This window comes from Mercenaria mercenaria, chromosome 5 (genome assembly GCF_021730395.1).
Source record: "Mercenaria mercenaria strain notata chromosome 5, MADL_Memer_1, whole genome shotgun sequence".
Classification (NCBI taxonomy): domain Eukaryota; kingdom Metazoa; phylum Mollusca; class Bivalvia; order Venerida; family Veneridae; genus Mercenaria; species Mercenaria mercenaria.
The window spans coordinates 55,091,301-55,118,888 of NC_069365.1; the positions used below are offsets into that span (position 1 = coordinate 55,091,301).

At 33.8% G+C, this 27,588-nt stretch overlaps 1 protein-coding gene and 1 long non-coding RNA gene across 2 annotated transcripts in view; one reads left to right on the forward strand and one right to left on the reverse strand.

Annotated features, from left to right (window-relative positions):
• The first annotated feature begins 13 nt into the window (after positions 1-13).
• Positions 14-27,588, forward strand: part of LOC123559039 (uncharacterized) — a 52,888-nt gene continuing 25,313 nt past the window's right edge. Inside the window, exons 1-2 of the mRNA XM_053543635.1 lie at positions 14-263; positions 8,850-9,051. Coding sequence (XP_053399610.1) covers positions 218-263; positions 8,850-9,051 — 248 coding nt within the window. The 5' untranslated portion in view covers positions 14-217. The remainder of the gene's footprint in view (positions 264-8,849; positions 9,052-27,588) is intronic.
• Positions 11,520-19,870, reverse strand: LOC128557065 (uncharacterized). The gene is made up of 2 exons (XR_008371010.1): positions 19,390-19,870; positions 11,520-13,400 (listed from the first exon to the last, which is right to left on the reverse strand). It is a non-coding gene; the product is annotated as an uncharacterized LOC128557065 (long non-coding RNA).

Consider the following 27,588-nt stretch of genomic DNA (forward strand, 5'->3'; position numbering starts at 1 on the left):
TGATAAATACCAGCTGTGCTCAGTGTTTTTATCTTTTTCTGAATTTTCCGAAAATGCCAAGCTCGTTCAATGTAAAAGTCGAGATAAATTTCGTAAATTCTATTGTTCAGCTAAACATTGTTAAATAGCTTTGGATGTTGGCTTGTCAGTAAATTTCCAAAAATCAAATTCACAGGCATTTGATCAGCGGACATTAAAATAGTCGTATTTGGGTAAAATGTTTAAACCTTTGACAATCGCAGTTGTAATGGGCGTGTTGTCAGGTAATGGATATAATTTGTTAACTTTAGTTAATTCAAGTAGATAGTCTCAGTGTTGTCTTCTCAGACACTTACTGGATATAGTTCATACACAAAACGCGCGATCAGACTGGATAAAAGCACAAATCACGCGTGAAAATGGCTGGATAAACGCAGTTGAGGTAAGTTTCAGTTCCGCGTACTTATGCATTCGAACTAGGCGCACCATACCCGGAAAACATTAATACTGTCACATAAAACTGCTTGAGACGCAATGGTTACATGTAACGGCATTTTTATTGAGAAATCGTAACAATTTTCTCTGCCAGTAATCCGAATGAGGTTTTCTTCTTCTTCCAAAACATCAGAGTTTTGCAGCTCGAATTTATAATACATGTACGTAAGGCGTCGATACATATTTTTATAAGCGGGTCATGTATTAACGCATAAACGAGACCGCATATACAACACATGTATATGGCGTACCATTTGGGTCGAAAGTTTCCAGGTACCACAGGTAGTAATAAAATTATTAAAATTGTACCCGCGGGTATAAAAGTGTACCTGCGGGTATAAAAAATGTATCCGCCGTATAAACATGGTACCATATAAAATTATACCCGCGGGTATAAAAGTGTACCTGAGGGTATAAAAAATGTACCCTCAGTATAAAAATTGTACCTGCGGGTATACAAATTATACTTTTATATCCGCCTGTACAATTTATATATCCGCGGGTACAATTTTAATACCCGCAGGTATACTTTAATACCCGCGGGTACAATTTTTATACCCGCAGGTATAATTTTTATACCCGCGGGTATAATTTTGCCCGCCCGCTCAGCTCAGTAGGGAGCTCAGTAGGGAGAGCGTTGGTCTACGGATCGCGGGGTCGTGAGTTCGATCCCCGGGCGGGGCTTATGTTCTCCGTGATGATTTGATAAAAGACATTGTGTCTGCAATCATTCGTCCTCCACCTCTGATCAAGTGGGGAAGTTGACAGTTACTTGCGGAGAACAGGTTTATACTGGTACAGAACCAGGGAACACTGATTAGGTTAACTGCCCGCCGTTACATGAATGAAAAAACGGCGTTAAACCCAAAACAAACAAACAAACAAAAGGTATAATTTTTATACCCGCGGGTACAATTTTTATACATGCGGATATAAAATTATACCTGCAGGTATAAAATTGTACCCGCGGGTACATTTCCAATTTATACTGCGGGTATAAAATTATACCTGCCGGTACAATTTATATACCCGCGGGTACAATTTTTGGTTGCGGGTTTATCCCGCTACCAAAGTTAAGTGTATTTCTGACAATCATGTAGTATCTTTATTTGATTCCAAATCACATCCAAAGGAAGGCACAAAGTAGTCCCATTCAAGAACAATGCGGATGAATTATCAATGAACAAGTAGCTCTTACTCATCCTCTATCCATTCACACTGGCCATTTAGGTTTTATAAGATCTGTCAATGATTAGGTATTCCAGCCCATGGTTACATCACTGACTTCCAGCTGTTCATGTAAGGTCAGGCAGAGTTTATCTTAGATATGAAGCACATTAGTATTTGTTTCTTATACTTGTATATTTATAGATTTGCATTTTAAATGAAAATAATTCTAGCAAAACCCGCAACCACCAGACATCTCAAGGCTTTGATTATACCCGCAGGTATACTTTAATACCCACGGTTACAATTTTTATACCCGCGGGTATAATTTTGTACCTGCGGGTATAAAAATTGTACCCGCGGAGTAATAATAAAATTATACCTGCAGGTATAAAATTGTACCCGCGGGGTAATAATAAAATTATACCGGCAGGTATAAAATTGTACCCGCGGGTACATTTCCAATTTATATACCTGCAGGTATAATTTTATTACTACCTGTGGTACCTGGAAACTTTCGACACAAATGGTACGCCATACATGTATGACTCTTTCGTTACTGCTCAGTCTTTCTTTCAGGGAGTGATCACCGTTTCGTTTTTGGTAAATGTGTTTTCACTGTGTCAGACACGATGTGTTATTAAACGCCACTTTATACATAATGCTTGTAAATTACGTAATCATAAATTCGCAATATATTTTGTAATTATATAAACTCATTTCTATGTATAGGAAGTTAGCAGTTGCAGTGAGCAGTAGCAGTAGCAGTAGCAGTAGCAAAATTAGAAAATGTGAAATTGGCAGTAGATCTAGCAGCAGTAGCAAAAACGTGAATTAGACAGTAGCAATAGCAGCAATAGCAATAGCAGTAGCAAAAACGTGAAATCGACCCGACGGTAGCAGTAGTGCTCAGCACCAAGAACGTGGAAATTGGCTGTAGCAGAAGCAGTAGCTGAAACGTTAAACTGGCAGTAGCAATATTTGAAGTAGTAGTAGCAGAAACGTGATATTGGCAGCAGCAATAAGAGCAGTAGTAACAGTAGCAGTAGCAGTAGAAAAAACGTGAAAGTGGCAGTAGCGGTAGCAAAACCGAGAAATGGGAAGTAGCAGTAACAGCAGTAACAGTAGCAATAGCAATAGGAGAATTGCAAAATGGACCGTAGCAGTGGCAGCAGTAGCAGGAGCAAACGCGTGATATTGGCAGTAGCAGCAATAACAGTAGTAGCAGTAGCAGAAACGTGAAATTAACAGCAGTATAGTAACAGCAGTAGCAATAGAAAAACAAAACGTGAAATGGCCAGTAGCAGTAGCAGAAGCCATAACTTGAAATGGGGAAACGTGAAATGAGCAGTAGCAGCAGCAGCGGTAGCAGTAACGGAAATGTGAAATTGGCAGTAGCAGTAGCAGCCGTAACAGTAGCAAAAACGTGAAATTGGCAGTAGCAGCAGTAGCAGTAGCAGAAGCAGAAACGTGAAATTGATAGTGATAATGGCAGCAGTAGCAGAAGCAAAAACGTGAAATGAGAGGTGGCAGTAGCAGTAGCAATATCTTGATTGGGCAGTAGCAGTAGAAGTAGCAGCAGTAGCAGTAGCAGAAGCAGAAACGTGAAATTGATAGTGATAATGACAGCAGTAGCAGAAGCAAAAACGTGAAATGAGAGGTGGCAGTAGCAGTAGCAATATCTTGATAGGGCAGTAGCAGTAGCAGTAGCAGCAGTAGCAGTAGCAGTAACAGAAACTTGAAATTTGTGGCAGCAATAGCAAAAAACGTGCAATTTGTAGTAGCAGCTATAGAGGTAGCAAAAACGTGATATTGGCGGGGTAGCAATAGGAGCAGTATCAGTAACACATTTTTGATACTGCTGCTACTGCTACTGCACATTTCAAGTTTCTGCTACTGCTACTGCAAGGTTTATGTTTTTGCTGCTGCTTCTGACCATTACACGTTTTTGTTACTGATACTGCTACTGCCATTTCACGTTTCTGCTATTGCTAATATTGCTACTGCCAGTTTCACATGCTCGCTACTGCTACGGCTACTGCCGATTTCATGTTTCTGCTACCGCTACTGCTACTACTGCTACTGCCAATTTCACGATTTTCTACTCCTGTTGCTGCCACAGCCAATTTCACGACGATTTTGCTACTGGTACTACTGCTACTGCCAATTTCACGTTTCCCTGTCCGCGCCATACCAAAGACGTGAAAAATGGTACTGGTAGCACCTTTGCTTGACACTCCACATTAAAATGTTGTACACTGAAGGAGGTAAAATTAGCCCATATAAGTAATTGTTACTGGATACCTGGTCTGTCGTACAAGATCTGTTGTCATTCATTAAATAGGTAAATGTACATTTTCGAGAAAAATATTATTAAAGGGTAAATTCAAAAAGGTGTCCCTTATTAGTTAATTACAAAAAAGAGTGTTAGCAAGTAACATTTTCATTCATATTTATAGGCTACAAGTATTCTTCAAACAAAGACACATGAACTGCATTAATCATTTAAGAAAACGGGGTTTTTGAGTAGACGAATATAAACACGTTTATTATTTATGATCGATATGAATTAGGTTAGAAATGATATGACGAAAATTATGTTTTTCCGCAAGTTGGTCGAGTTTCACATTTGTGGTAGACATCCGGATCAAAATTCTCCTTATATGCGGAAACCCAACGCCTAGCCAATATCCGAAACAAGGTTCAGTCGTGCTATTGTACGTCATCAACAGGTGCGCATAACACTTCCCGGTGTTTTCTATTCGATGAATACATAAACTTGCGATTAATTCATCGATAACGGATAATTTTGAAATGACACATGGTCTTAGTTTAAGAACCCGCATATGAATCTAGTTTATTACTGACGTTTGCATTTTTGAAAAAGCCTTAATTGCGTTAAGAAAATATTCGTACAAAATGCTCTTCTTTGAAACATTTCCCCATCCACCACTCCATATTATATTTCATAAAAAGATTTCTAACGAATCAAATCCTATGCCAAACAGAGGTCAGTGATACCTCGAATAGTTATCGAAATGTAAACTTAATAAACCTATCAATTCAGTTTGACGCTATGTACTTCAGTTGCCTAGACAGCAAAAACTAATTTAGAAACAAAGAACTATGTCAATAACATCCACGACCTTGCAAGTGTTATGTTTATGTTACATTTACACTTCCTTTGTCAAATCATATCGGAAATACCTGAGATATGCCGTAATTGTCTGTCAGAAGCAACTTCAGGCAACATGAAGCCAAACACTTGGGTGATAAGGTTGGGAGGTCAGCATCATGCAAACAAGTATGTCTTTGTGGACAGGCTGTTTGTAGACGAAGGTCAGAAATGAAGTCCACAGAAGAAGTCTTTCTAGGCGGATGCAGTCACTTCTGCAATGTATGTGGCAATATATGCAGACGCCATTTTAATTCAAGAAGGGACAGTGAAGACCAAAAAACAGCTCACTATTAAGTGCGACCACCTTCGCACATCGACAAACAATTTAAGGAGTATTTTATATTAAAAGGGGATGCGCGTTTTATTTTCGGATCATTTATCACAGCGTTATTGCCTAGACTGGCATCAGTCGTTAGAGTCATTAAATGTAAAGCACACTTGGCCATAAAATCAATCCTCTTTGATAGCACTTTCTGAAAAAAATTACAATATCTCTTACCTCTGACTCTGAGCCTAGCGAGAAAATGGTTTTCTTAGAAAATATTAGTGTCGGTATGAAGAAAGAATAAACTTTATTACAGATACCTTGATCTCAACAGACTTTGTAAGTCTGCGTTATTGCCCTTTGATTATTTAACAGTAAATACTATAGTATAATTCTTGTCCAGAGTATTTCTCAGCAACCACTTGCTGGAATTTAGCCAAACTTCATTGAAAGCTTTACTATCAAGATGAGATGCGCACGTTATCTTCGTGGTTTGGGTAGATAATATTTCATCAGGTTATTGCCCTTTGATCATTCAACATATTTTTAAAATAGTATAATTCTTCTCTGGAGTATTTTTCAGCAACCACAACTGGAATTTAGACAAACTTCATGACAAGCTTTACTATTATGATGGAGATGCGCATATTATCTTCGTGTTCGGATTAGATGATTTTTCTTTGATTTATTGCCCTTTTAATATTCAACATAGTATACGTACTATAGTACCAATTCTTCTCAGCAACCACTGGCAAGAATTCATCAAAACTTCATAGGGTGCTTCAGAGAAAATACGCATTTTATCTTTATGTTCAGCTTGACTGGTTTTTCATTGAGTTTGATTATTCAACATTAGTATACTGTAGTACCATTTCTTGTCGGGAATATTCCTCAGCAAGCACTGGCTGAAATTCCTCGAAACTTCATAGGAACGTTTACGCTCAAGAGGAGATGCGCATATTGTCTCCATTCCCGGTCAAATGATTTTTTCTGAGTTATTGCCCTTTGATTTTTCAACATTAGTAAACTATAGTCCTAGTCAGGAGTATTTCTCAGCAACCACTGGCTGGAATTCAGCGAAAATTCATAGGATGCTTCACTCTCAAGAGGAGGTGCGCATATATTCTTCATGTTTCGGCGAAATGATTTTTCAATGAGATATTGCACTTTGATTATTCAAAATTAGTGAACTATGTGTACTCAGTCTGTGAATTCCACTTTTGTTCTTTTATTTTGAAAGAATCATATTTCGGCGAGCATCCATCGGTTTTACCAACATTTTCTTTTTTACATTGCTCACTATGTTATAAGCCAGGAGATGTTTATTTCCAAGATTGCTGTCATTTGTGGAGAAAGAATAAAGTTGATGACATCTAGACACAAGAATATTCCTATAAAGTTTCGGTAAATTTCAATCAGTGGTTGCTGAATTGTACTACATGTATAGTATGGTGTAAGTACTTTGACTTCCACGTATGTTGTTTTAATTCATTTCAGACAATTTTTAGCGAACATTGAAAATGATAGTCTGGCCCCTGTACTAATGTTATCTCATAAGTTCGTGCACACTTTCGTCTTTGACTGAGTATATAACATTAGAATGACCATTAGTAAAAACGTCAAGTGTTATTTAGATTGTCGTACAAATGATCACATGATTCAAAGCAAATATTAGTACTTTTTATAGTCACAGAACAAAGATAGATAGCAAAGATTTACAGAATTAAAAAATCGTTGCCACTCATATAGGCTAGTATGTTTCTAAAAATGTTTAAAAACTTACTAAGTATGAATAAACGATATTTTAAATTTTTGATTGGAAAAACAAACTGAGAAGAACTCATAGAATTAAAACATATGTTTCACTGTCTTGCTTTTTTAGTGTACATGGCGATTTATAATTGCACAAAATAAGATTTTAACCCCATATCTTATCTTTGATAAAACAAGATGAAACAAAGAGCTTAATTAATCTCTGTGTCGAAATTACAGAAACTTTATACTTTTGGTTTATAGTTTGAATGCATTCGCGGTGGCTTTAACAGGCCATCCCGCTAACTTTAGATGAATATTTCCTGTTTACAGATCAGGATTCACAAGCTTTTGACCGCTGTGATTGTTGTACGGATGCACTACGCTACTACTATTATCATCAATCAGAGTTATGTTTAGGTACATATTTTCTGTTCTTAGGTTACAGTTCACAAGCGTTTGACTGCTGTGATTGTTGTACTGATGCACTACGCTACTACTAGTATCATCAATCAGAGTTATACTTAGGTACATATTTTCTGTTCTTAGGTTACAGTTCACAAGCGTTTGACTGCTGTGATTGTTGTACGGATGCACTACACTTCTACCAGTATCATCAATCAGAGTTATGTTTAGATACATATTTTCTGTTCACAGGTTACAGTTCACAAGCTTTTGACCGCTGTGATTGTTGTACGGATGCACTACACTTCTACCAGTATCATCAATCAGAGTTATGTTTAGATACATATTTTCTGTTCACAGGTTACAGTTCACAAGCTTTTGACTGCTGTGATTGTTGTACGGATGCACTACGCTACTATCATCAATCAGAGTTATATTTAGACACATATTTTCTGTCCACAGGTCAGGGTTCACAAGCTTTTGACTGCAGTGGTAGTTATACGGATGCACTACGCTACTACTAGTATCATCAACCAGAGTTATATTTAGATACATATTTTCTGTTCACAGGTTACAGTTCACAAGCTTTTGACTGCTGTAATTGTTGTACGGATGCACTACGCTACTATCATCAATCAGAGTTATATTTAGACACATATTTTCTGTCCACAGGTCAGGGTTCACAAGCTTTTGACTGATGTGGTAGTTATACGGATGCACTACGCTACTACTAGTATCATCAATCAGAGTTATATTTAGATACATATTTTCTGTTCACAGGTTACAGTTCACAAGCTTTTGACTGCTGTGATTGTTGTACTGATGCACGTTGCTACTATCATCAGTCAGAGTTAAATTTACTAATAGATACATATTTTCTGTGCACAGGTCCTGGTTTACAAGCTTTTGACTGCTGTTATTGTTGTACGAATGCACTACGCTACTACTAGTATCATCAATCAGAGTTATATTTAGATACATATTTTCTGTTCACAGGTTACAGTTCACAAGCTTTTGACTGCTGTGATTGTTGTACGGATGCACTATGCTACTATCATCAATGAGAGTTATATTTAGATACATATTTTCTGTCCACAGGTCAGGGTTTACAAGCTTTTGACTGCTGTTATTGTTGTACGAATGCACTACGCTAGTATCATCAGTCAGAGGTATATTTAGATACATATTTTCTGTCCACAGGTCAGGGTTCACAAGCTTTTGACTGCTGTTATTGTTGTACGAATGCACTACGCTAGTACCATCAGTCAGAGTTATATTTAGATACATATTTTCTGTCCACAGGTCAGGGTTCACAAGCTTTTGACTGCTGTTATTGTTGTACGAATGCACTACCCTAGTACCATCAGTCAGAGTTATATTTAGATACATATTTTCTATCCACAGGTCAGGGTTCACCAGCTATTGACTGCTGTTATTGTTGTACGAATGCACTACGCTAGTACCATCAGTCAGAGTTATATTTAGATACATATTTTCTGTCCACAGGTCAGGGTACACAAGCTTTTGACTGCTGTTATTGTTGTACGAATGCACTACGCTAGTATCATCAGTCAGAGTTATATCTAGATACATATTTTCTATTCACAGGTCAGGGTTTACAAGCTTTTGACTGCTGTGATAGTTATACGGATGTACTAGGCGAATATCATAAAGTAGAGTTATGTCTTGACTACTGCTGCTGGACAATAGGGGTGGCATACAAAGGCTGCTGTAGCAACATATTTAGAATGATTCCTACCCCTACAAATGAAACCGTAGAATGTGTTCACCACTGGTTTAAAGAGAACGAGTAAGTGTCACTAATAACACTAGTGAGTGTGCATTTTAAGTAGCGTCATCGGCAAATAGCGAATTTCATAAGCAATGAAATACAATGTTAAGATTAGGCATGTCTCATCAATATACTCGTAAGTCTCCATATTATCATTTTATCCTTACAGCATTCATATCCCAGGTTGTCTCTTGCCATGTCCTTAACTCATGAATTATGTTACGGTTTAGTAATGTTAGCTACATCCTTAAACTGTGTTCTGTATCACTTGATTCTGTAATTTCATATTTAGGCTGGTGAACTTGTCCGCTAGACTACTAGTATTATTACCGCAAAGACTGCTAATTAGACTGACAACACAAAATTATTTCATGTGCATTTCAAATAGTTCCGTGCTGTATAGCAATTTTACCGTGAATTATTTTAAAGATTTGGTTAAACTTACCTGTTTCGATAAATCTATTTTTTTTCAACAATTTTATAATATCATGTTTTCTTTTAAAGGAAAGATATTTGAAAGTAAAAAAAACAGATCTTTATTACAGTGTTGCTTATTACATATTCAAATTTACTACGCGTTTCTTTATTAAGCTGGCGTAACGTCACTATGCTTGTTCATCCACTTTTAAAATTTGTATAATTATACTGTTACATTTATTCAAGTTTATCTTTAGACTGTGAGATAGTATATTTTAAGGACGCTCGCTACAGTTTCGTAATTTTTTTCTCAATGATGGATTTTGATGAAATGTTTTGTATTAAAAGATCATGTTATGATGTATTGAAAAATGAAATAAAAATACTAGGTCACCAGTTTTGTTTCAATTTAATTTGCCCCTAGATATGGTGCTATTTTTAACATTTTTCAAAATTTCTATAGTCCTAAAATATATTTCAATAAAGTACAATAATCAGCATAAATTTGATATCTAAGCATTTTTATAACGGAAAACAATATATCTATTTGAAACATGCTCAGAGAAAATCAAAAGAAAATGATTTTGTAAAGAAAGGAATACTTGTTCAGCAGACCCAAGGGCTATTTTTGCATATTTTTGTCAATTTTAAGTTAGTACTTTCGCCATTTTATCGAGTTTCACATAATAGAATTTAATCAAACTCTGCACATACCTGTGATAATGTCTTCCTAATCTAAAACGAAAAGAAAATTGATAGGTCACCATATTAGATTTCGTTTAAATCAAATTACAACGAGGTGGGATGTGACGGGCATTATACTCTTTCAGTGTTTGAGCAAATGACTTAGAGATATATCAAATTATCAAACGGCAGATTTCTTAATAAGCTGGTTTTAAAGTGTTTTTGAAGCATTTTGATGGCATAGAACGATGAAAGTTTCCGCCTTTCTCCGAACAAAACCTATAGTTTACGAATACGGATGTACGGTATGGGTACGGTACGGAATTAGAAAAAGCTGTGACTCAATGCAGAGTTGGAGCGACGGTATAAATTACAGACTCCAGTATATGTCGGATTGAAGCAGTTTGAACTAAAAGTACTTCAAATGTATATATTTTATAACCATGGTGATACTTACCCTAACCTTTATTCAGTATATTATACATTAAATGCATGCGAAAATACAATAATTTGCCGTACGCGACATTAGATAATCACTTCCGGGCATGCGCAGAAAACCGCTCCAACTCTGTAGTGAGCTACATCGATTAGAAACACAACCAAATTGACACGGTGTTGGGGTAAATATCGACCCGTCCGGAAAAACTGTAGCGAGTGCCTTTAAGCAGAAGAAGTGCGTTAAGTTCTTATTTAAAACCTTGCAATTAGAGTTTGTCAACAACTTTATATATCTATATATCTATTTACGAATCAAAATTACATTTTTCATGGTGGTAGAAACATCGAATAGAATAGTGAAGATATCTAAGTTGCTTTAAAAAGTAATGCAGTAATCTGTTATCAGATTTCCTTAGATTAGGTTTTCCGTGTTCTAATTTAGGCTATACGCGACCCATAATAAAAGCCGTACCGCACATACATTTCTCCTACCTTACTCTGCCAAGTATATGATTTTGTATATATGTTTATAGGAATCTATTACTTTGGCATTCCATTCACTATAATTTACTAGAACTTGATAAAAACACATGCTAGTCTTTTCAACTTGATTTATGTTTATACATAACTTTGGTGATGGCATACCGAAGTATAGATGTTGTGTTTGATACCACCTCATTTTTTGTTTGCAAAGTCCTTAACCAGTAGGAAGTCTTGTATTGCTCTGCAATACTTCTCTCGTTTGTACCCCAACAACTTACGCATTGTGAGCAGTTTCATAGTCCTTTTGGCAGTTTTCTAAACATGTGATTGCTTCTCGGATTATTGATATGATCTTTTTTCTTATAGGCCTACAGTAATATACGTTCAAACTAAATACTTTAATGGAAAATGGGTTGGATTTTTAATTTGTTTATAGCGGCGATGTCAGATATTGGAGACAGTGAGATATTTATATAGAAAAATATATTTATATGATCATTTTGCTATTTTTTTCAAAACTGATTCCATGCAAGCAAATGCGAAAATGAACTTAGTTTTACCAGAGTTATTTGTGCAATGTAAAAAAGAATTTGAATTTTTATGCAGGTGGTGGTGCAGAAAGTGGTCAGCGCTGATTATCTTTGCTACTGTTTGGTTCTTATCAAATTTTTTGCAATTGTTCCCATAAGGATCCTGCGCCATTGATTATATATACCTACATCATGTAAGTATTAATTGCAACTATACAAGCATGCTATCCAATATGTCTGAAGCCAGACGTCCTTCACATGAGATTCTTTCAAAGAAGATCAATTACTTGCCGGTTAGCAAGTCATAATTGGTACAAAATCTAGGAACACTGGTTGACTTTACGGGCCACTTGTAAACAATTAGTTTCAAAAACTGTTTCACGGTTGTTAATGCTTATGATAGTGACTGCGCTTCTTCCATTCATTAACCCTTAGCCTGCTAAATTTCTATAATGGACTGGTCCATCATTCAATTTGGGCAATACCATTTATTATTCGAAGGGGTGTTTACTGAAAATTTACTGACTGAATAGCGAACAGTGCAGACCATGATCAGACTGCACGGATGTGCAGGCTGATCTTGGTCTGCACTGGTCGCAAAGGCAGAATTACTGCCGCCAGCAGGCAAAGGGTTAATGATTTCTTTGACAAATTGAAAGTAAGGCAATTAAACCCAAACATGTATTCTCATGTACCGGATTTGAATCGTTTCGGTTAATGCATGTATTATCATTGCTGTTTTAATGGCTTCTGTTTTTCAGTTATTCTCAAAATCAGTGTATTTTTCTAATTGTATTCCCCGAATGGGAAACATAATTATAATCGCAGATTCGTCCGTTCTTTCGTCCGTCCTGCAATTCTTCTCCGGAGTATTTCTCAGGTACCACTGGTTGGAATTTAGCCAAACTTCTTAGGAAGCTTCATTACCAAGATGAGATGCGGATATTGCTTCGTGTTCTGATTGAGTTATTGCCCTTTGATTATTCAACATTAGTATACTATAGTACAATTCTTTTCCGGAGTAATTCTCAGCAACCATCGTTGGAATTAACCGAAACTTCATATTTTCTTTTAAAAGGAGATGCACGTTTTATTTTCGTGTTTTGTTCGGATGATATTTCACCGGGTTATTGCCCTTTGATTATTCAACATATTTTAATATAGTACAATTTTTCTCCGGAGTATTTTTTCAGCAACCACAATTGGAATCCGGCAAAACTTCATGACAAGCTTTACTATCAAGTGGAGATGCGCATATTATATTCATGTTCTGGTTGGTTGATTTTTCTTTGAGTTATAGTCCTTATATAATTCAACATTAGTATACTGTAGTACCATTTCTTGTCCGGAGTATTCCTCAGCAACCACTAGCTGAAATTCATCGAACCTTCCTATGAAAGATCACGTTCAAGAGGAGATGCGTATATTATCTCCATATCCCCGTCGGATGCATTTTACAGAGTTATTCCCTATATGTGATTCAACATTAGTTAACAAATACGCCGTCCTAGTCAAAAGTATTTCGCAGCAACCACTGGCTGTAATGCAGCGAAAATTCATAGGATGCTTCGTTCTTAAGTAGAGGTGTGCATATATTCTTCATGTTCCGGTGAAATGATTTTTCAATGAGATATTGCACTTTGATTATTCAACATTAGTAAACTATGTTTTTACGTGTGTGCCCAGTCTGAATTCCACGTTTGTTCTTTTACTTTGCAAGACTCGTATTTCGGGGGTCATCCATCGGTTTTTCCAATATTTTTGTTAACATTGCTCACTATGTTAGAAGCCAGGAGATGTTTATTTCCTCGTTTGCTATCATTTGTAGAAAAAAAAAAGACAAAATTGATGACATATATCTAGATACAACTATTTCATGTTCAAATTATATTGCACAGTTTAGTCTCAAACTGTCATAATTTGTGAGACGTTTAATTGTTTATCACTTTCGCCCTATGTTTGGACGTTTTTCGTTACGTTTGTGAAAGATAGCGATATATTTCAGACAGTAAAGAAATCTCATTTTTACGGGTTCTACATTAGAATTATCTTTATGACCAATTTGTACACAAAAGATCTGCAAATGGATTCTTGTTTGGACTTCTTCTCTGTAACTGTTTCAGGATTTCAAAGAAACTAAGCAGAGTTGTAAAGTATTAATTCGCAGTATTTCTCTTTTACTGTAAGTGATATTTGACAATTTAATTCCCATCTAGGAAATTTCTGAAAGAAACTACAATGTATACTTTATTAGGCACCGGCGAAGAGCATCCGATATGACCTCGAATTAGTCATAATTGGCATGTTATCATTAAACATTTACTGAATGTATAAAGCCACAAGGTCTAGCAAATGTACGATAATGATAAAGGTATATTAAGTAAAAACAGAGCTATCGTCTTCAAATTATTCAAAACTAATACATTGGTGACCAAATATTATGTCTGATCTACACATTAACTAGTCATTTTTTTGCCTTTATTAAACTTGGATGAAGTTTGAAAACGGATTAACAGGGTTAAAAAACAGCTGACTAGGTCAAATCATTGAATAAAAACTAGTTTACATGTTGTATCTGTAAAACTTAGATGTGCGATCTATGGTAAGCATAAGCCTCTTGTTGATGTTTTTTTTTCAGCATAACCAGTTTTTACAACAAACAGTTTCACGATGAGTTTGATTAATAGACGATATCAAGACTTGGTTAATAACGTAACAACAGGAATAGACACGTAATGCCGATGGGAAAATATATTGAACTAATTTGAGAATAAAATATTGTATTTTGTATAGGAATACTTGTAAACAGCAAATACATTCATTTTCATATAAATTGCAGACTGCGTAAGTAAAAAAATCTACGCTCTTTTTGGTTCTTGCTTTTAATTTCTTCTTTGCATCAGGAGAAATCGTACAGGGCCGACAACATTCTGCCTGACCGTTCGAGTTAAGAAAACTGTTGTTGTTTTCTTTTTCTAGATTTTGGGAACATGTGCCCTTTAAGCGACATTTTCATGAACACTTTGGGATTATTCCGCTTTCTTTTTATCCGTAGGTTTTGCTGTTAAGGATTCAGTGTCTATGGTGATAAGTGCTTTTGATATTTACGTTGAGTTCATTGTATCAAGATTCATTTTAATTAACCTTTTCTGTTCCGTTTATAAGACACTTGTTGCTGAGTCACCCCCTTTCTCAGTTCCCCTTTTCAGTTTGGTAGGATATAGTTTGTGGGTCATTTGTTTGCCCTTAAGTCTGTCTAAACTTTCCGTTTGATATCGTAATTATAGGTAACTCTACCGTAAAGGTTTTTATTATGATTTCATACATACATATGTGTATTAATGCATAATTGATCGCGGCCGAGGCCGCGATCATATGGAATAGGTGAAGTATATGCGCGCTGGGGAAAATATTTCATGACGGACCTGTGAATTCTTTACTTATGGGTGAAACAGGTCTCATAAGCGTAAATACGACTAGCTTCTACTGATTATAAAACATACCGTACGATTTGTTGTGAATTAACTGTTGTTGTACTTTTTGTAGTTCAACCGCCACCCTTGTTTAAGAGCAACATTTAAAAAACACGTTTTTTTCATCCTCAAGTAATAAGTAAGTAGACTCGCCCAGTGTAATCAATAACCCACAATTGACCGACCCCTCTGGTACAGTATCAAGACGCATAATCTAACTCTATACATAGAGCGCCTACTTCACCCGATTTACATTCGGAACATTTTCACGCGTTTCGGGCTTTATTGTATGTTTAACATGGGAATTTTGAACCGTCCAAAGGTGTTGGAAATGTTTGTCTCATTGTTTATTTTTTTTTTTAATAAAAATGTTACTGCTTTCATTGTCTACCACTTTTTTTCCACCCTTGCCTGAAAAAACAGTAATGAGTTTGTACACTGTTCAGACAATTGTGCTCTGTTGAAATTTAACCAAACACAAGTTTACCTGCATAAACAGAAAGCATGATATCTTAAACGTATGTCACTATACCTGTCCAGTACTGGACATTATGGTAAACGCTTCTTTCCTGCACAAATGACAATTTCGCAACTTCTGTCCGGTTTGTACAAATTTCTGGCCGCGATAAACCATTTGACTTGTTCATTACTTGGAAAGTATCTGTCATAATATTATGGTTCTTTAGTATTTTTGCTTTACCTAAATGACAACATAACAAAATTTTAGACGCCTTATTTCCACAATGCCGAAACTAGCTTTTTGACGTCTTAAGATTTGAGTGTCAATGGCTTACATTACTTACAGCCCTGTTGAACTAAAATTTAGCCTGTTTATGTTAGTTCTACAAGGCCACAATTTCACCATCATATATAGACATGGTTATAATAAAATCTCAAGTTTGCCAAAAATGGACTTGCAACATTGTGGAACTAAGGCAACGAAATATAATTAGTTCAGATGTAGACATGCATGCGGAATACACAACACTACAAAATATTTACTTAAATTTAAATAGAACCCAGTCAAAGTCGTTAAATGAGGAATGATGTCCAATAAATAGCATGGCAATAAGCCCAAAGAAGACTTAAGGTAGGGCAATAGATACTAAATATTGATTTAAAATAAAAAAGCAAAGAAATTGATCTTTATGTCATAAGTACTAGGATCTCCAAATCAGAAAATAAAAACAAGATTGTCATTGACCCTAAAGCGCTCACCTGTGTAAAAGGCTTTAAGTGTGTTTGTATAACGTAATGGTACAAGTAAAGAATTAGGTTGAAATAAAGTATCAATGCTCTATGTATTATGGATTCAGAGAAGAAGATATTCAAAGTGTCTTTTATATTAGCCTTTACTATACACATGTTACATATATAGGTATGACCATGTTTGGGCCTAGAGCAATAATTTGAATAATTAGGGAAGACATTCAAACCCTTATATAACACGCCACATATTTAAGAAACACTTTTGTGAAATTGTTTTAAAATTAGGCCTGCTATTTCTGCCAAGATTTCTGCCAACATTTTATATATAGGGAAAAAAGTGACCTGGCAGTCAAATATGGAGAAAAGTGACAACTGACAATCATATTTTATGACAAATCAAAATAATTTTAACAATCTTTGTAGAAGTTCACAAGGACCATTTGTGTGAAATTATTTTGATATCGGGCTAGCGGTTTCCTACAAGATGTTCTTATTTAAAGTTTTCACTATATACATATAAGGAAAAAATGACCACGCCCTCTGGCGGCATGTTTTTAAATGAATCGGAATAATTTAAACAATATTGGTATTATTTCAAATTTTTATAGTATCCATGTCAGTTTGGACGATGTTGCATAGCCGGTGTGTCGGGAAAGCAAACTCTTTTCTTGAAAAGTTTACATTTCCATAACTATTGGAGGTATCACTGACTTCTATTTGGCGTAAGTCTGATTCTTTAGAAATGCAGTAAAACACTGTGATCAATGTTAAAAAGCCTTCCATTAAGAGAATATTCGTACAAAATGCACTTCTTGAATTCTTGTATGAATTAACTGACAAGAGCAACATATTGATTTTACCGAAATAATCTTATTTTCGAAAATGTACATTTACAACCCAGGGAGAACTACTTTTAAAAATGAATAACTGACGGATACTATATAATTTATGACCTTTCTGGGTTATCATTAGATCTATATCTTAAGGTAAAGATAAATTTTGTTTAACGTCACAACAGATCTTGTGCGACAAACGAGGTATCCAATAGCAGATACTTACTTAGTTCATTTAATCTCCTTGTACAACCCTTTAAATATTGTCAAGCACTGGAGCTACAACTGCCATTTTTCATGTCTTTGGTATGACTCGGCGGCCAGGGATCTCTACCGGTGAGCTACATATATTGCGACGGTATGGGACGTATGCATACAAAGAATATCATGTAATCCAGATAGCAACTTAATAACGACCAATGTCTTTATTCTGATTTCGTGTACTGTATGTATCATATAATATTCGAGATATCTGCAGTTTAAATCTTTAACTTGTGTGCGTTCTCCAATGTAAACAAGGTTTATCATCATAACGCATAACCTCAGCGTGTTACAATATCAACAAAATTGCTAAGTTTTTTGACATTTTTCTATTGCTTTTTTTTTTTCGAAAATGAGAAGTTTATTCAATGTAAAAATCTTGAAGTAAATAATGAGATAACTTTAGATTTCGTAAATGTTATTATTCTACATACACTTATTTCACTAACATTGTTAAATAGCTTTGGGTGTCGACTTGTCAGGTAATTTCCAAACGACAGTGCGATCCCCTTGGCGACCCTCGTTGAATTGTGTGCTCCATTTAAGTTCACAGGCATTCGGTCAACGGATATTAAAAGCGTTGTGTTTTTGTAAAAATGTTAAAAGCTCTGACAGTAGCAATTGTACTGGGTGTGTTATCAGGTAATGGATTTACATGTAATTTGTTCTTCTTAATCACATACTGGATATAGTTCACCCAAAAGGCGAAATCAGATATAAATAAACGTTGGATAAAAGCACAAAACACGATGAGGTAAGTTTCAGCTTCACGTTTTCATGCATTCGAACTAGAAGGAAACGCATAGGCGAACTACACCTGGAAATAGTTACACTGTCACACAAACTATTAAGAGAGACAGTGGTAACGACATTTTTATGTCGAAATGGTGACAGTTTTCTCTGCCAGTGATCCAAATGAGCTTTTTTCTGCCAAAAACATTCAGAGTTTTGCAGCATATACTTGCAACGCATGTAAATATGTAAGGCGTTAATCAAACTACAGCTTTACATTTGTTTTTAAGTTAAGCAAATTTTCATGTATCAACGCATAAGAAACGTGATCGTGTATACAAAAAAGGTCTGACGCTTGCGTAACTGCTCATTCTCCCTGTCAGGGAGGGATCACAGTTTCAGTTTTGGTAGAAGTACGTTTTCACTGTGTTATTAAAAGCCAACGTATAAAGATCTGTTTACACGTAATGCTTATGAATTACCTGATCATAAACTCACATATAAAGGTGTTTCTTTGCTTTATTTATGTTTCTTTTTGTTTCTACATATATACTTATTTTACATACGGAAGAACAAAAGAAAAGATAATTGAATCCTCAAGGGATAAAATGCGGTATTTTAGGACAAAACACAATCTCAACGAAACAAATTTTTATCGCCCATATTAGAAAACAAACATATTCATCATGAAAAGCAGAAATAAATCACATTTACATAGAGGCTATTACATGTGTATATATGTATACGGTAATAGATAAAGATGACTGGTTTCAAGTTGCATTTTTGGAAAACATGTTTTCCTATTAGCAAACGAACGTAAAAGAAAAGAAGACTGCTAGTACGTTTGTAGTTAGGAAAATATCGAAATTGGCGCTATTTGACCCCATTTTTGACCCTAAACTTTGACCTAAAGTGACCAATGCTGACCAATTAAAAAAACTCCGGTTTGATGGACGTAAGTCCCTGGGACCAAGGTCCACTCACACAATTAAAAAAACCACAGGTTTTGAACCCAGTGAAGAAAACATATATTTTATATAAAATATATTTCATTAAAAACGCGGAAGGAAACTTTAAACTCCACACTGAAAAACAATTTACAATAGTTTTGTCCTTATTGATTAATGACGCACGGTGTTTATAAATATAAGCATATCGCTTTACTACTTTACCGATAAGTGGATTGCACAACACATATAAGGAAAATTTTCAATACGTTTAAGTAGGTCACGACTGTTACATGATCCTTAATATGTTATAAAAAAAAAGGAAAATAACATGAAAAAAGATATTTACCCGTTCATATACTAACTACTAACTCTATAACCTATAACTCCATTTTATCGTAAACATGTACACAAGTTAACTTTGCTGAACAGACGATTTACCAGTATCGTTTTGCTGTACAAGTGGTTATTGGTTTCTCACCAGAGATAATTAATGCTCTTGATTTTAGTTACTATATAAGTTAAGCCGTGTAGAGTTTTGTCCCTTTGACCAAATGAAAACGATAAATCGTTAGTAAAATGTGAAATAGGAAGCGATAGTGTTTTTATTATACCCCCGGCATCTACTGATGCGGGAGGCATATAGTGATTGTCCTGTCCGTCCGTCCGTATGAGGTTAACCAAATGGGACCGTTTCGTCTAGCATCAATACCGCTTACAAGAATGAATTGATACTAATGCCGATGTAACCTGTGACTATTCCTCATCTTCAGACATCACCTGACCTCAGTTTAACCTTGACCTTGACCTCATTTTGGACTTAGGTTGCTTTGTATCGACAAGGATGCTACGGGGGGGTGGGGGGGGGCATCAAGCGTTTACAGAACGCAGCTTCTTGTTTTGTTAGTAGTTCTTAAAATAATTTATAAATGTTTGGGAGTAGTATAGAATATAACGTTTTTTGACACATTTTGACAGTAGTACAGAATATAGCGTTTTTAACCCTTTTTATTAAAATAATTTATAATTGTTTGTTCATTCTTAGTATTTTATACAATAAATCATAAATGTTTATACCTTTTTGTAACATTTTTATGAAAAATAAACAATAGTAACCGCATAATACACTTGTTTTGTTTTGATATTGTATGTTATTGTATTTTACATCCAGGATATAATTGATTACTTCTTTTGGCGGAGGAAGTCCAAATGGGTCAAAGTATATTTTATTTACATAACAAACCCAGTGTGTGTGACAGGATGGACGTACCGGGGACAATAACTATCAGAACAAATCAACACCCTTTACAATATTTACAAATTTATTTACAGAAAATGATTATTTACAATGAATAAATGATAAATGAAAAATAATCTGAATATAAGAAAGAAAGAAAGAAAATCTCAGCTCAGTATTTCTAGATATAAAGTTCTAACACTGACAATTCCGTTTTAACGTGACGTGGCACAGTTGTTTCCGTTAATTTCGAACTTTAAGTAGCACAAAAATACAACATATCTTCAAGTAAAGTCCCTTTAAACAGTGAATACGTTGACTCCGATTTGACTCCCTATGATGGCAGGTGATTGCATCCCTGAGCTGACTTCAGAGGATAACAAAAATCATCGTCTTTGCGGTTTACGGCACAATTATGGGACGAAAGCTCTGCGCTGGGAAAATCACATCCAGTCGAGTGAAGACAAATGAACCTCGGGTATTGTACTTCCGGGTTGTGACATCATCACCAGGTAAAAGTCGTCTGGCGGAAGAAGCTAAAATATATAACATATGGTAAGCACCATAGCAAAACAAATAAGTCAGGGCATAAAACTGCTCTTTTGGGTACACCATACCTCTGTAGGCTCCCATAAATAATACGTGCTACTTATACAAAATATTTGTGCTACTAAGTTCATACGTCACGTGATTAAAATACGTCACTTTTTACTTTAATTATTTCTAAAATTTAATTACTTAGAAGTCTAAGATTAAAGTATGGAAAAGATATGAATAGTTTATGATGAAAAATTATAGATACGGAAATGATAAACTGCAGCTATTATTTACAACTACAAATTAACAAAATTCAATACAAATCAAACGTTATACCATAGTTGGTATCAATATAATATCTAATGCCACACAACAAAACGGACATTGTATGTATTGCTATAGACTGGCACACAATTTCAAATTACAATAATATATTACAGACACAGTACTAGACTTGCCATATAGATTTATACATTACAATACAATGCAGTAATGGCGTTCCATAATTAACAACGAAATGTTTGACAAATGTTTTTGACAAAAAGTACTTTACAATTATCAGTTACACAAATTTCAGTACAAATCTTACAGTTTATAGAAACGAAACATTTTAGACTCCTCTTTCGAAATAATTTACAAAAGTCTGAAAAGTTTAATAAAGTATCCTGACATACCGGAACTAGCCAAAATCACATGCCAAAAAGTAAATCTATTACAAAATTCTGTAGAATTACCAAAAATTAACTAAATAAAAATCGTAATTCAAAAATCATACAAAAATCTAACAAATAAATTTCTTACCTCGATCGAGCATAAATTTCTACCAAGAAAAATCAATTTGACATAGATTCGTCTAATGTCGAATGTGGTGTGCGCTAGGCATATCTAGACCAGTCTATTTGTAGGGTAATGTCCCACCAAATACTAAATTTCATGGGACTCACGACTAATGCGTGTACTCTGACTATTTGTAATTCCACGGGAATCACGATGTAGCCGGGAAATCTGACTACTTTGGCGCGGATCGAAATTGACAATTTGAGGCCCGTTATAGTGGTTTTGGGGATAAAATCATGAATTACTGAAGTTTATAAAATATCAACTTTCTTATTACTGAACCGAATTTAATGAAATTTACATGGAAATTTAAGTTATGAAATACACAAAAACATGAGAGGTATTTTAAGCGTAAAATCAGACATTTACCTCAATAATTCAAAAATACTTGCATTTAAACTACCGTATGGTAGTATGAGGCCCGTATGTCAGTTTGTGACAGTGTGTTCCAGACCCAACAGAGTTATCTAAATTTATTATTCCGCATTCAACCGGAGACTTTGTTTTTTGTTCTTTTGTTTCTGGTAAATTATTTCTACTAAATACACCCCTAAAGTTTTTAATTTTTAGTTGTTTTACCTAATGTTCAATTTCAAAGTTAGAGATTGGTTTGTTTATAAATTTTATTTTATTTTTACAATAGGAATTCGTCTGTAAGGTCTTCTTTGAGAATCTATGTGTATACCTTTTCCACTGAGAAGGGATGTAATCAAAGGTATTCCGAGACTAGCAGCTAACATACCTAAGAAGCCACCGTTTTGTTTCTGTTTTTGTGTTAATTTAATTACTCCAGATCCCATTAATTGCTCCGATGCATTTTTAATAATATTATCTAAGTCTTTCTCAGTTATTTGTTTGACGCGAATTAAGTTAAATAAATCTTTTGGTGTTTTATATTTTTCTATATCTAAAAGTTCCAAATCAACAGGTTTATTAAAATTAACTTCAACTTCTTTCGGTATTGCCTCCAATTCTTCAGGAAATTTTTTAGCTTCTTTATACTCATCCGCATTCCAATGTTCTAATTCTTTAATTTTTTCTTTAGAAAAGAATTTAATAGATCTATCTTCCTTATATACTGCTGGCACATAGTTTTCTTCTGATTCACTAATCTCTTCTTTTGATAATTTACTAATCTCTTCATTCGTCATTATTTTCTCTGATGGTAACGGTTTTTTGATTATTTCCATCTTTTCTCTTCCATAATCTTTTAATTCTTTAAATTCATCTCCCAAATATACTGGTATATATTCTTGTTTTATTTTGGATTTTTCTGCTTCTTGCATTCCTTTAGTTAATTCAGTAATACATGTACCTTGTGTCAGATCTTCTGGTATACTTTTTGGAAGAAACGCTAATTGCTCTTTAATTCCAGGCAATGCTTTTAATCGTTCTTCTATTCCAGGCAATGCTTTTAATTGTCTTGATAATTTTTCTTTTTGACTTTCTATTCCTTCTGTAATTGGTTTATAAATTTCACTATACATTTCTCGACCAGTAGCTTTTCTTATTTTTTCTCTCATTATTTCTTCTCTTTTAGCTCTTACTCTTTGTCCAACTAGGTCGTTTATTTCTCTCATTTCTTTAAGTTTTGCTAGCATTTATATAATAATGTAAGATAATGTAAGATATTGTAAGATAATGTAATATTATTATATAATGGAAATTCCAAATTATGAAATCTAATAACTTTAGGCAATTTTATCCTTTTATGCCAGATTCATGTTTTAGAATGTTAATATGTGGATCTTCCGGATCAGGAAAAACAAATACATTAATCCATATGCTTCGAAAACCTCTTATATATTATGATAAATTATACCTATATGCTAAAAACCTAGAACAATCTAAATATCAGGATTTAATTAACCACTAAAATACAATTGCAAAAAAACTAAAATAGATCCAAATGAAATACTTGAATATTCTAATAATGAGATAACTGATGTTAATGATCTTGAATCAGAAAAACAAAAAGTAGTAATATTTGATGATTTTATATGTGAAGAAAAAAAGTTTCAAAATGAGATAACAAAATACTTTATTCAAGGACATTACAAAAACTGTTCTGTTATTTATTTAAGCCAGTCTTACCATAAAACACCAAAAGATATTCGAATTAACTGTTCACATTATATTTTGTTTGAAAGTCCCGGTAAAAGAGAAAATAATATGATTTGTAATGAACAAAATATAGATTACGGTTCTTTTAATAATGCAACAAAACAAAAATATGATTTCATATATGTTGACAAACTAAGGAAGTTTTTAAGAAAAAACTTTACAGGAATTATATAGGATGGGAGTTTTTAATGATGTTAAACAAATAAGTGAACCCGACAGTATAAGTAAAGTTAAATTTGATATTGATTTAAGTGATTATGCCACTAGAAAATAATTCAAAAAGCTTAAAAAGGACATGGACTCATATCTTCATAAAAATAAGGAACTTGACAACACAATGAACAGACCATTAGATATGGGAGGTAATGAAATAATCAACCTAGAAAATCCAGATTAACCCAGTGATGCATTTTCAAGACGGTTTGTGTTTAAAAAAAAATCAAAGTGTAATAGAAGACTATAATCTTGAAGACATCAAAATTATTAAACAGACATTAGAAGAAGAAGTAAAGAATATTAAAGAATTAGAAAAAGATTTTAAAAACAATTCATTATTAATAGTTGAATTACAAGGTAAAATTGAAAAAGAAATGAAAGCTATGGTTGATTCTATTAAAGAACTTGAAGAGAAATCTGATTTGACAGATATTCAGATGAAAGAAGTATTTAGAACCAATTTTGAAATATTACACAATCAAATTCAGGAATTAAAAGATAGTATGATTAAACATGAAAAACTAAAAGACAAAGTTATTGAAGCCGAGAACAAGTTACAAAATATGTATCAGTTAGAAATCAGAACAGAAATAAATAAACTAAATACTGACAATATAAAAAAGAATCAAGATTTACTTGACACATTTTCAAATAAATTTGCATAAATAAACCTGAACTTGAAAAGGCAGCTTCACAAAGAGGTGATGATCATGATACAGCATTAGATAATCTTAAAAAAGAGTTTAATTCTAACTTAAATTCTAACTTAGAAAATTTGAAGAAACAACTTCAAAACTGGATAAGTAATGTCGATGTACGTCACAATTTAAAGTACGGGGACTTAAGTACACTTACAGGTCTATTACAAAAAGATATTAACGAATTTAATGCTAAAATTTAAAACATTAAAAATGAACTGGACTTTGTAGTTGAAAAATCAGTTCAACAAGGAGAATTAATTACCTCTAATGCTGAAGCAATTACTACTAATGCCGAAGAAATTACAAAAGTGAAAAAAGCATTTTTAAAACAAGAAACACGATTAGCTAGAACAAAAAATACTGTTGACAATTTGTCTGCTTCTGAAGTTGCTACAACAAAACGACTTGATGATTTAGCTGAAGTAATTCTTAAACATGAAAATAAATATAAAGGAATAGAAGAAGAACTAGAAAAAGTAAGACGTGAAGTGTTTCTTTTTGAATACTACAATAGCAGGCAACTACAGTAAAGTTCCGCTATTAAGACCACTCGAGGAACTGATAAAAAGTGGTCTTATTATCGAGTCGGTCTTATTATGGAGACCCTACAAAATGATACTCAGAAAAAAATCCATCTTATAGAATAAACCTATGTTTGTCAGTTAATCTCCAATACATTGCACTAAAATAAAATGTCTATTTACCCGCTCTTACGCACCCCCTGCCCCCCTAACACAGCACAGACATTTACTCTAAACAAGTTTTGACTACGTTCTTCAATTTTTATCATTCAAAATTAAATTTTATTAAAAGATTGAATTTTGTAAGATGCAATGATTTTGAAACATTCATATCCTATTAAAGTAAAATTTCGTTCAAAACATAATTAGTTTAATTGCTAGCTCATCCGAAAATCGGGTACAATACCACTTACTGCAATTCCAATTATCTAATTAATTTATACATGTGCCGAATCAATACACTCCAGTTTCGTTACATAGTTTAAACTGAATGACCAATCAGTAATGCCACATGATATAAACAAACAATAAACAATCAACTTGCCATTACTCGGTCACTTATTTTGTTTTTCACACGTCTCTGCCGCATGTCGTAAACCGTGCTTAGGTAATGTTGCAAAATGAAACAGTCCGTGCATAACCGCTAATTAGTTGACACTCGATAATTGTTGAGCGGTCGCATTAAAGAGACCAAAAACAACACAATTTGACAGTTTGGTTCTTTAAAAAATGGTCGTATTACGTAATAGCGGACCGGTCGCATTTTCGGACATTGCGACCATTAAATTATAGAGGAAAAATATCGGTTCTTTAAAAAACTACCCGTATTAACGGAATGGTCTCATTTTCGGACCGGTCGTTAAGCGGAACTTTACTGTACATGTAAAATATTATAGCGGAACAATATTTGATATTGAAGATAAACAGTTACAATAAAAAGTGAAAAATACCCTAAATTTGTTTGCATTATTTGGAATACGAGTTAATAAGATTACAGATTATAAAAGTTTTATTAAAATAAATCAAAAAAATGTATATGAAATAGGAGATTATGTATTTCAAGTCCAACAAGATGGGGATTACATAATTGAAGTTAACATTATCGTTGAATTAAATTTGTCTTCTTTTTTTTTTTGGACTGGAGGAGTGATCATAAAAACGAACTTGAAAATATATCACCTGAGGTTAAAAATACAATACTGGTTTTTAAGGAAAAAAATGAAATTAATTTAAGCAAAGGAACAACATTTACAATTTTGCCAAATCTTAGTATACCAATATCGACAATTAGATTTACTATAGAACCAGGAAGTTATGTAAGATTCTATCTAGTCAATTAATTAATTTCCATTTTTTATATAATGGGAATATTCAATAATATAAATGAAAAAGTAAGTAAAATAGAAAGACAAATACATGTAATAAGAAAACCTCCTTTGTTTTTAACATCTGCAACAGAAGATGCTGCTGGATTATTTAATTGGGAAGTTGTAAATGCTTGTCTTGGTTTAGTTCAAAATGGTAATAATGTAACAATCAAACAAGATTGTATTTTAATTATCCTTATAGATGCAATTAAATTAGATAAAGAAGAAACTAAATTGGAATTAAAAAAAGTTACAATGTAAAAAATAACAGAAAAAATGAATCTATTTCTATTAATTATGCTAATCAATTTAAAACAAATGATGTTATTTATATAGATGGTTTAAACGTTAAGAATATTCAATTAACAATTTATGGTTCTGTGACCGGGCTGTAAGCTAATGTATTAATACCATTATCAAATATATATCTTTTATCGTCATAACATGATAAAGATGTTTTATTAATAACATAACTAGAAAGATTGTGCTTATCAGAACGAATAACTTTAAAGGTATGGTTACTTTCTCCATCGTCTTATCGAATACAGAGTTGTTTATGAGTTTAAAAAAGTCTTTTTCAAAAGAATTCTTTGCTTTAGATCTTTTTTGAGTATTAAAATCAATATATCCTTTTAACCAAGGACTTTCGTCAAAAGTTAAAATTCTATGTATTTTTGTTACTTTTAATCCTAATTGTGCATATAGTTCAAGATTTTTATAATGAACAACATAGTTTTGTTTTTTCATTAAAGTTGGAACTAATTTGTTTACTTTACATTTTCCTATTTCAAATTCTTTTTTAATATTTATACTATAATTCGAAAGCCATTGATCTGGTATTTTAATTTTTTTCAGGAGCTAAAGGATAATCATTATGAAGATTATGTAATTCTTTTGGATATTCAAGATCACATTCAGTTATAAAGTTAGTTTTACCTTTTGCAATTAATTTCTTATATTGTTTTTCAGTGACCCATTTAAAATTTCCAGAGGGCACAGGTCGCCACA